General features: G+C 39.9%; 2 protein-coding genes across 2 annotated transcripts; both read right to left on the bottom strand.

Annotated features, from left to right (window-relative positions):
• Positions 1-113: 113 nt before the first annotated feature.
• On the bottom strand, positions 114-4,913 carry thoc6 (THO complex 6). Its single transcript, XM_056752942.1, has 13 exons — positions 4,770-4,913; positions 4,492-4,583; positions 4,269-4,333; positions 4,000-4,103; positions 3,834-3,871; positions 3,636-3,684; positions 3,439-3,510; positions 3,251-3,353; positions 3,117-3,166; positions 987-1,049; positions 664-774; positions 454-582; positions 114-319 (listed from the first exon to the last, which is right to left on the bottom strand). The coding sequence occupies exons 1-13, from the start codon at positions 4,782-4,784 to the stop codon at positions 239-241; spliced, it is 972 nt and encodes a 323-aa protein (XP_056608920.1). The 5' UTR covers positions 4,785-4,913; the 3' UTR covers positions 114-238.
• A 437-nt stretch (positions 4,914-5,350) lies between these two features.
• srrm2 (serine/arginine repetitive matrix 2) lies at positions 5,351-14,489 on the bottom strand. Its single transcript, XM_056752940.1, has 14 exons — positions 14,326-14,489; positions 13,445-13,699; positions 13,220-13,315; positions 12,951-13,136; positions 12,381-12,467; positions 10,707-10,772; positions 10,301-10,330; positions 10,102-10,212; positions 9,835-9,967; positions 7,354-9,185; positions 6,582-7,274; positions 6,345-6,449; positions 5,945-6,055; positions 5,351-5,852 (listed from the first exon to the last, which is right to left on the bottom strand). Exons 2-14 carry the CDS (start codon positions 13,690-13,692, stop codon positions 5,798-5,800), a joined length of 3,753 nt encoding a protein of 1,250 aa, XP_056608918.1. The 5' UTR covers positions 13,693-13,699; positions 14,326-14,489; the 3' UTR covers positions 5,351-5,797.
• Positions 14,490-14,554: the final 65 nt, after the last annotated feature.

Below are 14,554 nucleotides of genomic sequence, written 5' to 3'. Positions count from 1 at the left end.
TATAAAAAGGAGGATATTAAAATGCTGTCTAGCCAGGCAAGTGACAAGGTTTTGAGACAACTTGTTTATTGAAATGTATGTTACAGGAAAAATTGAAGAAGCACAGTCAAATATCCCAACGTATTCAAATAGTTTATTATAAAATACATTGTTCAATTGTTTTGTTGAAAAACATGACTTGGAAATAAGTCAGGATTCTATTTATTCAAACAGTTAAAAAAAATGAGAGAAATACTGTTCAGAACGACAGAGAAAAAGCTCTGTAACTGAAGTTGGTAAAAACATCAATTTGGTGACTGCTGCCACCTACTGTCATAACCTGAAAAAGAAAAAAATGGGAGAATATTACAAATCTTTACCATACAAGCAAATAAGACAACCCACTAAGTAAAGGTATAAAGCAATACGCGTTATAAAGTATAGTTTGATACAACTATCATTATATGCCCCTACCCTGTGTTCAGTGTTTTTTAGATTGAGCGCCAGTGTGTTGAGTGATGAAGGAGTGCAGGGAATCTGAGCTTTAACTGTCCCTCCATGTAAACAGTGAGACACATTTGACCCCTCACCTACTGCAAAAATCTGAAAACAAACAAAACAACATAGTTACTTTACATATATGAAATCAAACGAGCACCATGTTTATTAAATTGCAAATCTTACCAGGTCCTGGTAAAACACCGCTTCCCTTTGACAGCCAGGCAATGGGAAGACTGACGTAGGAGACATAGACCGAAGGTGCCATAAAGAGAGAGAAGGCCCTCCGCCGCATAGCTAAGAAGAAAACAGCTTCATAACATTAAGGGCACTATGCCATTACAACCTAGCATACACATAGGGGCATTCCAGAGCAGATTATGAAGATTGTAAGAAAAGAATTTAAAAAACAATCATGTCAAAACACATGCCATGTCAAACACGCATGAATAAAAGTCAATGATTCCACTGTCTCTGCAGACCAATCAAAAATAAAAATTCCGACTTACCATCCAATCAGAATCTGTGGCAAGACAGCTAATCCACTTCCCAAACTGTGGGCGTGCACATTCCTGACACACCATTCCAGAATGAGTGTCAAAGCAAGAACAAGTAGGAAAGTGGCATTAATGCATTGTTTTAGCTTTTGTATTATACAGGGAGGTGAATAATTATTGGATCCCTGCTGATTTTGTAAGTTTATCTGCTCACAAAGAAATTAAGGGTCTATCATTTTTATGTTAGGTTCAGTTGAACCGATAAGAATATAAAAAAAAGTTAAATAAAGGTTATAATTGATTTGCATTAGAGTCAGTGAAATAAGTATTTGATCCAGAGGAAAACATAACTTTATACTTGGTGGAGAAACCCTTGTTAGCAAGCACAGAGGTAAAACATTTCTGATATTTGGCCACCAGGTTTGCACATGTGTCAGTACACATTCTAGACCACTCCTCTGTAAATCTTTAAGGTTTTTTGGCTGTCGCTCAGCAAATTGGAGTTTAAGCCTCCTTCACATACTATCTATGGGACTAGGGTCTAGAGACTGGCTAGGACATTTAGCCCCGGTTTCAAAGACAAGGTTCAAGACTAATCCCAGACTAAAATCAATTTTGAGCAGTCTTAACTGAAAATAACTTGCTCTGACATTTCATAAAATATGTTAGTGCACATCAGTAATGTTTTTTTCTACGGCATTTAAAGTGGTCCTGACACACCAGGTTTATGCCAATCTCATATTAACTTGAGTACCTATAGAGTAGTATTGCATACGTTATATCTTTGAAGAGTATTTAGTTTGATCACATTTATAAAAGATAGATACAGCTGTACGATTACTTCCGAAATCATTAGGCGGGTGCGGGGGGAGGGCTAGGCTGAACTAAAGCACATTGTCAAAAAAACAGACATCAGTTTAACACACAGTTTTGTTAAAAGAGGGACAGCAGAGTATGAGTTGAAATATTTGAATTTTAAAGCCTTTTTTTAAATAAGAACATGAACATCCATTGTTAAACACCCCCCGAAAAAATCTAAGCCTCAATGACAGCAAAAAACGGGCTCCTTTAAATAAAAGTGATGTAAAAAGCCTAAAGTAACTAAGGCATAGTCCTGTTCTTGGCTAGCCTTGTCCGTGAAACCGGGCCGTAATGTGCTTCTCCTTAAGCAACTCTTTGGTTGTCTTGGTAATATGTTTTAGGTCTTTGACATGTTAAAGGGACATCCACGACCCATCTTCAGTGATTTAGTTAAGAGGAGGAGGTTCTCGTCCAAGATTTTACTGTATATGGGCCAGTCCCTCAGCACCTCCATGCAGTGAAGTCGTCCTGTATCCGTCTCAGAGAAAAAGCCCTAAAGCACAATGTTTCCAACACTGTGCTTCTCTTTGGTGATGGTGTTCTTGAGGTCATAGTTAGCATTTCTCTCCCTCCAAAAACAGGGGTCAATTTTGGTCTCACAGCACTTTCTCCAAAGCCTTTTCTGAATCATTTTGATGTTCATTGTCAAACTTCAAACTATCCAGGCGGGCCTTCTTGGGCAGGATTTCAATCTATTGTGGCATAGCGTGTTACAAATGGTTTGCTTGCTAATTGTGGTCCAGACTTTTTGTTAAAATCATTAACAAGCTCCTTCCGTGTAGTTCTGGGCTGATCTTGAACCTTTTTCATGATCATCTTTACCACATTGAGGAATTCTTGCAGGGAGCTCCAGACCAAGGGCCATTGATAGTTACTTTATATTTCTTCTATTTCCAAATCCAAGCGTCTGTCTGTACCCTATTCAAGGTTTGTGCAGGTCCATAATCTCGTCTCTGTCAGATTGATACCTATTTGGTCTGGACCATGGTGGTGGAGAGGTTGAAATGGAAGATACAGATTCTGTTTGCAGGCATCTTTATACATAACAAGCTGACTTAGGGGTACTTTCTTAAAGTGACAGGACTGATCTGTGGTCCATATAGGCAGATAACTAATCTGACCAGCCAGAATTCTTGCTGGTTTGTAGGGGATTAAATGCTTATTTTACTGCCTGAAATGCAAATCAATTTATAACCTTTATATTCATACATTAGGAAATCAGCAGGGGATCAAAGAATTATTTCCCTAAATGTATATAACCACCATAAGTATGCATCTTACCTCATATTTGAAAACTTCAATACAGTGAATTGGCCGATTTGTCCGACAGTCTAAAGGAGGGGTTATAATCATTATAATTTTTTTTTCATTCTCTCTAAAGGAAATAGGAGAAGCAGAAATAATAATTTACTGACCCCATATCCTCACAGCACCATCCTCTCCTCCAGAGAGTATCTCCCCTTCTCTCTCTCTAAAGCATAGGCAGTGAATGTAGTCAGTGTGACCCTTTAGTACTGACTGAGAATGGGGAAAAATTTGATAAGTGGGATTTTACTGTGTTGTTATGTAATGTTAAAAAAAGTTATAGCTAAGTGAGGTTAACCTTAAAGATGCCAGTCTCCATGTCCATGATGTGAATATTGTTGTCACCCCCTCCGACTATTAAACTGTTGTCCTGTAAAAAATGACAGGCATTAAAGTGACAAATTGTGTGATACAGAAATACATAGAAATATATAATCTACAAATCTAGGAACATAAACTTATTTATGGGTGTATACAAAAAGGTTCACCACAAACCTTTGGATTAATGATCATTGCATTAATCTCTGGAATTTCAAGACTAGTCCTGTTAGGAACGATATAGTTTACATTCGGTTAGCATACACAGTAATGAAGGTCATAAACAAATAAAACAATTCCTATCTTCTGTTCGTTTCATCAGAATCTACATATTATATGCAAGAAAGAATGATCAAATTGTAGACAATCTCTCACTCATAATTGGGTTTCCTTGACCAGGAGGCTTTGGTACTCTGAGGGAAAAAATATGCAAGATGTACAAGGTGTCTTTAATATAGCATTAAGATGGACAAAAAGGCAGAAGATGAAGTATGAATGTTCCACAGCCTAATAAACATTCCCTAAAGAACTGACTTTTCACCTTTTTAATGAGCTCCGCCCAAGTCCAGGCCTTTATTTCTCCATTCCCAGTACTCAAGAGATGAGTGTCAGTGGAAAAAAGAGAAAACACTGGACCATCATGGGCTACGAGACACAGAAAGGTACATGTCTTAATGGTCATGTCAGTATTGATGTTTTGAATTCAGAAACAAAGAAATTGCATTTGTGAGCTTGATTTGTTTAGACTATCCAGGATGTAAAAACAATTCTGTAATCAAGTCCAAATTATTTGTTAGAAATGTGTCTAACCAGTAAAGTTAAGGATGGGCTTCTGACTCTTCTCTGATGTATCTGGACTCAGTGCAGCCGATAAACTGTGAATACGATAGAAGTGATGTGTAAAGAACTTTATCTAAACCAGCTATTTATAAATATTCAAGAAATAGGAAAGGATGTTTTTACAAGCACTACTTAAACTGCTACAGAATACAATATTATGTGCTAGTACTGTATGTTTAGTTTGCGTTCTCACCTAAAAACTGCGATCTCTCCATAGTTATTACCCGCAGCAAGGAACCGACCGCAGGGAGAGAAACTCTGCGAGAACACGGACATATGCAGGAGCTAGAGAAGATAACTGTGTTACTAACATCTTATATCATTTACACAGTGTTTAAACAAAATGTGAGATCAACTGAACAAAACACTAGTCAGAGGTAAGTCATTATGTGGGCAGTGCATATAGATTTTCTCCTTAAATGATTTAATAATCTGTGCCTGCAAATATTTGGTACAAAATGTATCTGTTACCTCAACTGGGCCCATCTTTTTGCAGTTGACAACACACCGATCAACCTAAATATAAACAATCAAGAGAATTTTCAAATCAAAGCCTTTCCGTGTTACTAGTGCTGCTAATTCAAACTCCGTCGCGTAAATATGACGCAATACGCCTTCTTCCACACTGGCGCTAGACGTGCACCATGGTAACCATTTTCTGACAAAACACGATGCCAACTGATATTATGTTTCTAATCGATAAGACATACTTGCTAACACTGTCCATGTTTTTCGGTTACCGTAATGTCGTTTAAAAATCAGTTAATTTTTTTTTTCATAAAACTGTTTTTTCAAATGGCAATCTCAAAAATAACATTTATTACATCTTTTGCATAAACTATCGCTTGTTTAGGGCGCTCCTTTAAGATTTTAGAAACTGCTGCTTTACTTTCATAATTTTGTAAAAGTGGTAACGAATCCCAAAGTGTAAATTATGTTGTATTGAAGCGGGATATACAATTTTGAGTATAAATAACTTTCTGTGTGTAGTTGGTATCATTATGCTTTTCAGATTAAAGCTTTACTAGGACAAACAGAAGTTCAGAATGAAATATTGTACAGCCATTTTATTATTCAGAATTTATTTCCACAATGAAACAAAAAGGAACAGACACTGTCCACATACATTGCAACAAAACACTGTCCTATCCGATCACCAAATTACAGACAATTACCTATATTCAGACCAATGTAGCAGACAGAAATACACTGGACATATTTGTGGTTTTGCGCGCGTGTACAATAATTGTCCAGCATCTGTTTGCACAGAGCTGTCGGTGATGAGACATTCAATGTATGGCCTTGCACATTAATTACACTAATAAAAGTAAAAATAATCCTCCCCTTCCGGATGAGTTATAAAGAACCAGGATTTGAGAGACTTTCTGCTCCTAGTACTGGTGAAACAATCACCACTGCAACAGGACACATTTTCGGCCTCTCCATTCTGAGATGATCCAGTCCTCCGAAGCAAAGACAACGAGTCCACAAAAGAAAAACTATTTTCTCTGCTGATAGTCTGGAGATCTGCTTCTGGACTTCCTGCTTGTATTCCTGATCAGGCACAGATAGAGGAAGACCGAGAATCAAGATTAGTGATGTAATAGAGATGAAACTGCTGTTTATTTAAATTAATCTAAACCGACCGTCGAGAGGGTGCAGATTGTGCAGGTCTTTGTTGTCTTGCTGGAGGAGAATAACTGAGTGACCTAGAGTCCCTCAGTGAATCCGCTGGCACTCTCTTAGGACGCGGCGGACTGTAGAATGTAAAAAAAAATGATGAGACAATCTTTCAGAGAATGAAAGTGGACATTATACGATTTACATTTACATTAAGGCATTTGGCAGACGCTTTTATCCAAAGCGACTTACATAGCTTTATCCTACACATTTTACATAGGTATTTGCAATCCCCTGGGATCGAACCCACAACCTTGCGTTGTTAACGCAATGCTCTTACCACTGAGCTACAGGAAAGCAAATAAATTTAGATTTATGTGCTCAAAAAACAAAAATGCTAGTTAATAGGCAGGTACATGTTTTTACCTTTTTTTCTGTTCTTGCTCACTTTCTGAAGAGGACGACGATGATGAAGCAGCTTTGCCTTTTGTTGTGTTACCAGAATCTTTATTTTTTATTGTTTTATCACCCCTGCAAGACAAACAAAGTCATTAGAAAAGAAAGCTTTAGATGTCCAAGTTTGACTTATGAAGTCATGATCATAGACAAATGTTATCATATATATGCAGCACGGTAGACTGTTAATCAAATCATAGCATTTACCCTTTCCCTTTTTCTTCTTCCGAGTCAGAGCTGTCTGAAGATGACGAGGATGATGAAGATGAGGACGAAGAGGAAGATGAGGACGAAGAACTTGAGCTGCTTCTCCTTTTCTTCTGGTCTTCTGGTTTCCCATTCAATGCTTTCTTTCCTCTCGTTGACTGCTCAGTTTGTTGAGTCTGTGGCCGCTCATTAATTGACGATGGAGACTGGCCTTTCAATCTGTCACCTGGTGGATTCCTGCTTTGTAATTGGTTGGCAGTTGGTGACTTCGTTCTGGCAGGAAGTTCACAGGAGGGAGAACGACGAACTGACTGATTGGAAGGGAGACGGCTCTCTTGAGGAGGAGAGGGGGGTGGATGTTTGGGGTTTCTTTCTGGTGCCCTGTTTCTTGGGCGTTCGTCACTTTCCCTTGATCTCTCTATATCTGCATCTGTAGGCTTCAGCCCCTTCATTTGTCTTTGAGGAGAGGGTGAGGATGACGAGGATGAACTGGAAGAGGATGAAGAACGGCGTGGAGGAGTTGGATCTTTGGGCGGTGCTCTAGTTCTCTGCTCTCTCTCTCGCTCTCTTTCTCTGTCCTGTTCGCGTTGCCTGTCTCGGTCTCGATTCCTCCTCTCCTGCTCTCTCTGCCTTTCTCTTGACAAGGATCGGCTGCTTCTGCGTCGACGTACTGGAGAGGGTGAACGACGAGACCTGGGTAAAGAGAAAGATGTATTAAACAGATGTTTTTCAGAGTATCAAGGGCTCTAAAAAACCAAGCAATTTTTCTTACCTAAAGAAAGGACTTTGTCTACGTGGACTCCTTGATCTGCTACTCCTTGTTCTTCTCTCCCTTGAACGCTCCCTAAATCTGTCCCTCTCTCTTGCTCTGAAGCGTTCCCGGCTGCGGTCCCGTCGAGGAGGGGATGAGTTGCGGGGTGAGGGTCTCCTCGCTCCTCGTCTTGGGCTGGGAGAACGGGAGCGTGCTGGATCCTGGTACTGTCGTGGTGGCGTACGTTTCGGCGAGGGCCGAGATGCAGCGTTCCTGAGCTGTGACACTTCCTTTCCCTTCTGGTCACTCTGTCGATCCCGTCCTCTGCCAGATAAGGGGCGTGAGGGTTCTCGTTCCAGCTCCGATGGGCTGTATCGCTCACTCCTTCTGAGCCTCTCAGGTTCTTTGATTTGAGATGTCACTTCTGAAGGCGAGATCCTGCCTCCACCTCGCTGAGGGGGAGAAGGAGGTGGGCTGGAGCTTTCGGTAGGGGTGTACCTCTCTTTCCCACGATCCCTATCTTTTTCAGATTGACTGGACCTTTGAATTGTTTTGGATGGAGGCGGCCTCCTTTCTCTCTCGGTGTCCGTCTTTCTCTTTTCCACATCATCACTTTTTTTCTTAGGTTCAGGAGATGACCTCTGCAGTTTCCTGTTCTCATCACTTTCTCTGGCCTCCTTTTCTCGCCGTGCAATAGCTTGAGCAATGACAGCATTAGGGACTGATTTGGCAACATTACTCTTGTCTTTTGAGCTTTTCTTTTTCTCATCCTCAGAGGATGAAGATGATGACGACGATGAGGAGGATGATGATGATGAGCTGTCACTGTCGCTGTCACTACTGCTGCCGCTGCTGCTACTACTACTGCTGCTGCTGCTGCTACTACTACTGCTGCTCACAGCCTTGGCTTTGTCTTTCTTTCCCGGCTTTTCTACCTGTTTCTCCTTTTGGTCTCCATCTCTATCCATAGGACTCAGTTCCTGAGCTCTTACCTTCCTCCTGTCCTCCTCCATTCTCTTGTCTTTTCTCTCTCTTTCCTGCACCTCCCGCTCTGACTCACCTCCTTTGGGACCTCGTCGGTCCTCTGGCTGTTTGCTAGAGAACGTCATATCAGATCTGGACATCTCCTCTATCCTGGCATCACCATAACGGATTCTCTCTTTCTCCCTGTCACTCTCTCTGCCTTTTCTCCTAGCTTCTTCCTTCATCTCCTCCTGCTTTCTTCTCTCCTGTTCATGATCTTGCTCTTTTTGTCTTCCGTTAGAGAAAGGCGAGCGCTTAGCAGGAGAGCTGGAGTCACCAGATCGGGTTCTTTGCCTTTCCTGTCCTTGATCGCTCTTTCGACTAGATGCGTCTCTATCGCTATTCCTCTGCCTCCCTCTTAAACTATCTGCAGAAACCCTCAGAGAAGCTGCTCTCTCTCCACTGTGTCCTCTTCTCGTTCTGTCTTTCCGTGGAGAAGGAGATCGGGATGTGGAAGACTCTTGTCTTTTTTGACTTCTGACTTTATTATCGTCCAAATTTCTTTGCATTCTGTCACTGTGCTGCTCAGGCGAGGGAGATGCAGAGTCGTGTCTTTTCCTTTGGGAGGGTTTCTCTCTCTCCTCACCCTTTTGTCTTGTGTCTCTCTGCTGTTTCCGCAGTGGAGACGGAGATGAGGAATCGTGTCGTCTCATTGGAGGAGGTTTCTCGATCTCTACACTCCGCTGTCTTCTGTCTCTCTGCTGCTTTCGTGGTGGAGATGTAGAGGAGTCGTCGTGTCGTTTTTGCTGAGACTTTTCTTGTACTTGCTGCCATTCTTGGTCTTTGTCTCTTCTGTTAGGCTCAGGGGTTCTTGAGCGTCTTGATGACCTCTAAGGGTGGGGCAGACAGTGATTTCATTATATTTAAAGGGGTTATATGGCGCGAACATGTGTCTTTCTGTGTCTTTGGTGTGTTATAAGTTGCCTGTGCATGTATTAGATACATAAAATTGCAAAAAGTGTCAGAACAAAAGATGCATTCTATCTAAAAGCAAAGCTCACCCAGACCGGCCTGAAACGTGTGGTTTTACCACACCCCCCAAATCCACGTCAGTTCGTGGTATGAGTTGACTAAGACCGCCCAAATGTATACGCAAGTAAGGTGAGTGTACCTGTCAGTAAAATTGCTTTGGAACCTGATGTTCCAAATATGGTAAGAGGTGTTACATTTCCGTCACACGCTTGCAGTATTTCGACCAATCACTACGCAATGGTTAGCTGGCCAATCATAGCACACCGTGCTTTTCAGAGCGAAGAGCTTTTTTAAAAATCCACTTGTTTCAGAGAGGCAGGGCAAATAGGAGATACATACATGCACGGTATATGGAGAAACAGCTTTTTTAAACCTTAAATGGTGTACACACATTACATCTATAACAAACGATAATATTAGTTTTAGCCGTGTCATATGACCCCTTTAACACAAATACGGTTTGGAAATGTGAGGGATTTCAATGAGACAGCTTAGGTAAGGCATTACCTCACGGATTTCCATCCTCTTTGGACTTTCCTCACTGTGGCCACGCCGCCTTCTGTCAGGAGATCTACCTTTCCTTTTCTCTTCTGCACGTGGGTCAGATTTATTCTGCTGTTTTCGTCTCTGAGGGGACTGACTAAAAAAATAAAAAGCATGCATATTAGGGATGCACCAACTGTGGTCCAGTGTCCAGGGTTTTCAAAAAGATGAACTAACATAAGAAAAAGCCCCTTTCATGTGTGTCAGTGAAATAGGTGTGTTCCCTGATACCTGCGAGCTGGACTGGAGGATGTACTTTGACGCTTTTGGCTCTTACTGGGAGGAGTCTCATTTTCACTCCTTTTCCTCTTTCTCTTGGATGCTTCTTTGTCATCTGATGAACTGTTATGAGACAGAAATGATAACACTCTTATATATATAAAACAACACAGCCACACAAATTGCTGTTACATGGGGAGAAAAAATATACCTCTCAGTGTCACTCTTCGCCGACTCCTCCCTAAAGTAAAAAACGTATACTTGTTAATTCAGCAGTTTAAAAAGACATTCAAATATAATATTTTATAGTGGTTATATATTTAAATATCTGAAAAAAAATATCTAGAAAAGAATAAGCTGTGTTGCCTCAGCATCTTCCAAACCATGCACAATTTTTGTCACACTTTCTATATGGTGTGTGTGAAATGTATTACATGTTTTTATTAAAGCATTTTAATAAAGCATTATATTCTAGATAAGTTATGTTTTCATAGACACTTTAATAGCAGACATCCTTAAGTGTAGTTAGGCATCTTAGTTTACCTTAATTTCTCTTTGAGTATGGAGTCAAACCACAATTGTTTTACAAAAGTAAAATAACAATATTTAATTGAAACCTTTTCTTTTTCTTCTTCTTGTCTTTTTTCTTCTCCCGTTGAGGGGATGGCGAGGGGCTTTCAGAGCTATAACATAATAGGAAAAAATGTGTTATGAGTATATTCTTAACTTTAAACCAATAACTACAGGGTTTTTTCCTGCATGGAGAAATTGAATGTGAGGTGTCTTCACAAGAAATGCTGCCTGCATTTAACAGACTGTCATTTGAAACTGCAGTTGCTGCATTACGCCACTGTAGAGGCGCTGTTTCGTTATCAGCACACTGAGGTGCTAAAAAGAGTTGCAGAACAAGAGCTAGCTGTTTATCACCATAGACATATATATATATTAACTAGACGCCTCATTGTCCGCTGGATCATACCTCAACGACATCGCCATATTGGTGACGGCAAAAGGCGACTATACAGACATAGGAGTGAATGGTGGAGCAGACGTTTTCTGGATAATAACACAACATTGTTTTCATTGCCTAACTAATTTCAATACTTTTCTATTTAAATGGAGTATGCAGAGTTTTGGCTGCAGATAAAGATGGTTATAGACTTGAAAATGTGTTTATTGTCATAAGGAACTTGTTAAAACTCAGGCTTGTCAAGCAATCATTTAGGCTATAAAAAATAACGTCTTTTATCTTTGAAAATGTCTATTTTAAACTACCTCATATATTACCTCAGATGGTTTACTGACGATTCAAATAAATCTCAGAAACAATCTCTACATGTCTGTGTTTTTGTTCTCGACTACTGCAACGTGGTTATTTATTCTGTTGCCTGTGTTGTCTTTAATATATCAATGAACATGATGTCATCTAGTGGATTCTCCCGAATAACAGGCACAAATAATAGATTTCACATTTCATTATGACAACCATTAACTTTAAAGTAGGCTATAACTATAGAGATATGATGCAACTGAAGTTGTACTCTACATACATTGTAAACCATTAAAATATGTTTAGAAATGTAAATGTGATTTTAATCTCGATACAGCTCTACCATCGGGTTCAGTGGGCATTTAGTTTACTGTTAACCTCACTAACATGGCAGCGCTGTTGACGTATTGCATCAGCAATACTGACCAATGCAGAGGCTGTTTGTTTTGCATCAAAGTACGTTTAATTTCTTGAAATTTCTTAAATTAACATGACTTACAACATTGTAATATTTTTAGCTGTGCAGTTGGATTGTTGAATCAGTGTATACTGTACGCAGCGATTTCGCCTGTATGAACGCACATTGAGTTCAGAACGACTCACGAATGATTCATTTCAACGGATTCATTAAACTATTGAACTTTTCAGTCACTAGCGAATATAACAGATAATTGAATCATTTAAACCGAACGATGCACAATGTGAATTAGCTTTGATCATTTAGTAAGACTGGTTAATTCAGTTGGCTATTGTGGGCTAAAAAAAGTTAAATGAAAATAATAAAAAAAATCTTTATTTGATTAAAAATAATATTTCTCTTCGTTTGAATATAAGTAAAGTTTTATATAACTTAATAATTGTCATTTTCATCTAATTTTATTAGACATTTTTATATGTCAAAGTCACTTAAAGGTACGGTAGGCCTACGTGTGTGTGCACAAGATCATGATGGCACCACCTCCACCTCATTTTGAGCTAGGATAAACCGTGAATTACATTTTAAAAAATTATACTCGTTTACCTTTCCCTGCTTTTGTTTTTCTTCCTTTTCTTCTTCCGGCTCTTTTTTTGATCAGGAGATGAATTTGAGTCATCAGACTCTATCACCCTGAGAAATAATAAAGATTTATTAGGATCCCAGTGCAAGCTATATTTACCAACAACACATTACTGTAGTGTAAGAAATAAGAATATTTTAATAAAAATGAAATGTAACAACAAGTAACTGAAAAAAAAAACAATAAAAGATGATAAAGTTCATTGTTTTGTCTCTATATGCTGACCAGTAGTGTTTTTCCAAGGGATTTTTATAAAAGGCACTCAAGTATCTTAAAAAATAAATAAAAATGTAAAAAATAACTAAGGCATAGTCCTGGCTTTAGCTAAGCCATGCCTGTGAAACTGGGCCTACGTTAATTTACACAGGACAAAAAGGCACTAGGCAAATTAAAATACATAAATACAATAAGAATACCCAACACAGGTCTATGCAACACAAAATTCTATGTAAAAGACTGTAGTCTCCAACAGCACACTATCTAATGCCAATGTCCTAAAACTTCCTTGCTAACTTTTCTGTCCATCGACTTACTTGTATTTCTGCTGTTGTTGCTTCTCTCTTTCCAGTCTCTCCTGCTCCCTCTTCTCTTTCTCTCGCTCCTTCCGTTCAGGATGAAAGGACGAGCCGTCGACATAGTCAGAGCTGATGCCGAATGCCTCTCTCAAACGGTCATTCTTTTGCTGGTTAGCAGCCGCAAGAGCATGAGTTTCAGTTGCACTGTTTAATAATGGAAGGAGCATAACAAATATTTAACGTGTCATCATTCCATTTTAGCAAAACTGAATGTCTACTACACTCACGCCGGCCTCTCTGTTGAAGGAGGTTGAGGTTCTTGTTTTTCTTGCAACATCATACGAAAGGTATTGACCTTCTCCTCAATCTCCTCTGCTGAGTACCTGCCACACAGAATAGAAATCTCTCTCTTATAATAGAATAAACAGTAACAAACATTAGTTAGTCCTATGCAAGCAGTCCATTAACACTCAGAGATCTAAAGAGAGTTGTCCTATATTCTCTCTCCTTACCCCTGCTCCTCCATCATGTCCTGCAGCTCAGCACATTTCACCTCCAGCTGCCTCTTCTTCTGGTGCTCCAGGATTTCAGCGTTAGGTTGTCTGTTCAGCTGGCTCTCCAGTTTCTCTCTATCCTTTTCATCCCTCTCTCCTCCGCGCTCATCTCTGTTCCGCTTCACGCGTATGCTGGACAGGTTCTTCTGAACGTAGCCATTAGTGCCACTGCCTCGCGGCGTGGTGAGTCCGATGCCATTATACATTTCTGCACTAGGTGGGTAAAAATAACATAACAGGCACTTTACTCACAACTTATATACTTTTTAATTCTTTATAAATTTACGAGAAAAATAATGGACACGATCCATTGACAAAGACCAAATAAGATCTGTTGCTAAAACAGAGACTCTAAGTCAAAAATTAATCAAAAATCAAACCAGACGTTTAACGTTATCTTCCGCACTCAAGCACGAATCACATCAACTAACATTAACAGGCCAACGAACTGCCAAGTTTAACAAACGGCCCTAATGTTGTCCAATACGTGCTGGAGGTGTATTCGTACACGGTAAGCACTTCACTAAATATTGAACCCCACTGTATCGTGAGCATCGACCACTAAAGACTCAAATCAGTGACGTTAACAGGCTAAGGCCTTCCTTCCTGCTAATGCTACTTCAATACTATTGTCTGTTGATTCTTATTACTTTAAGAGTCAACTAAACACAGCCCTGGCCTGATCAACGCTATATTATGAAAACTGCCCATCTTCGTAGCAACATTTTAGTTCGATTAGTTGCGCTAATTTAATCATGGATGCTAACAAGTCATTTCACAGTGCATGCAGCATGCTAGCCAGTATTCTGCTGCTAAACCGTGTATGCTACGTAACGTACCTCTGTGATTCCCGCTGAGGACGAAAACAAAAGGAGAACCTTCACAGGCCGAAGACCGGGCACCTACAGCCAAGCAAACCGAAATTCACAGGTTCTATGTCAAACAACTTCTGTGAAACAAAACGATGTGCGCAACGTTGGCTAGAATGAACAGTATCGCTCAAGGTGACGTAATCGCGAATGTCTCGCGATAATGTTCGGGGAATGGCTTGTGGAGACTACAGTTCCC

Source organism: Triplophysa dalaica, chromosome 7 (genome assembly GCF_015846415.1).
Source record: "Triplophysa dalaica isolate WHDGS20190420 chromosome 7, ASM1584641v1, whole genome shotgun sequence".
In the NCBI taxonomy this organism is placed as follows: Eukaryota; Metazoa; Chordata; class Actinopteri; order Cypriniformes; family Nemacheilidae; genus Triplophysa; species Triplophysa dalaica.
Note: the sequence above shows the minus strand (reverse complement) of the source record. Positions and strands in the feature narration are given on the sequence as shown.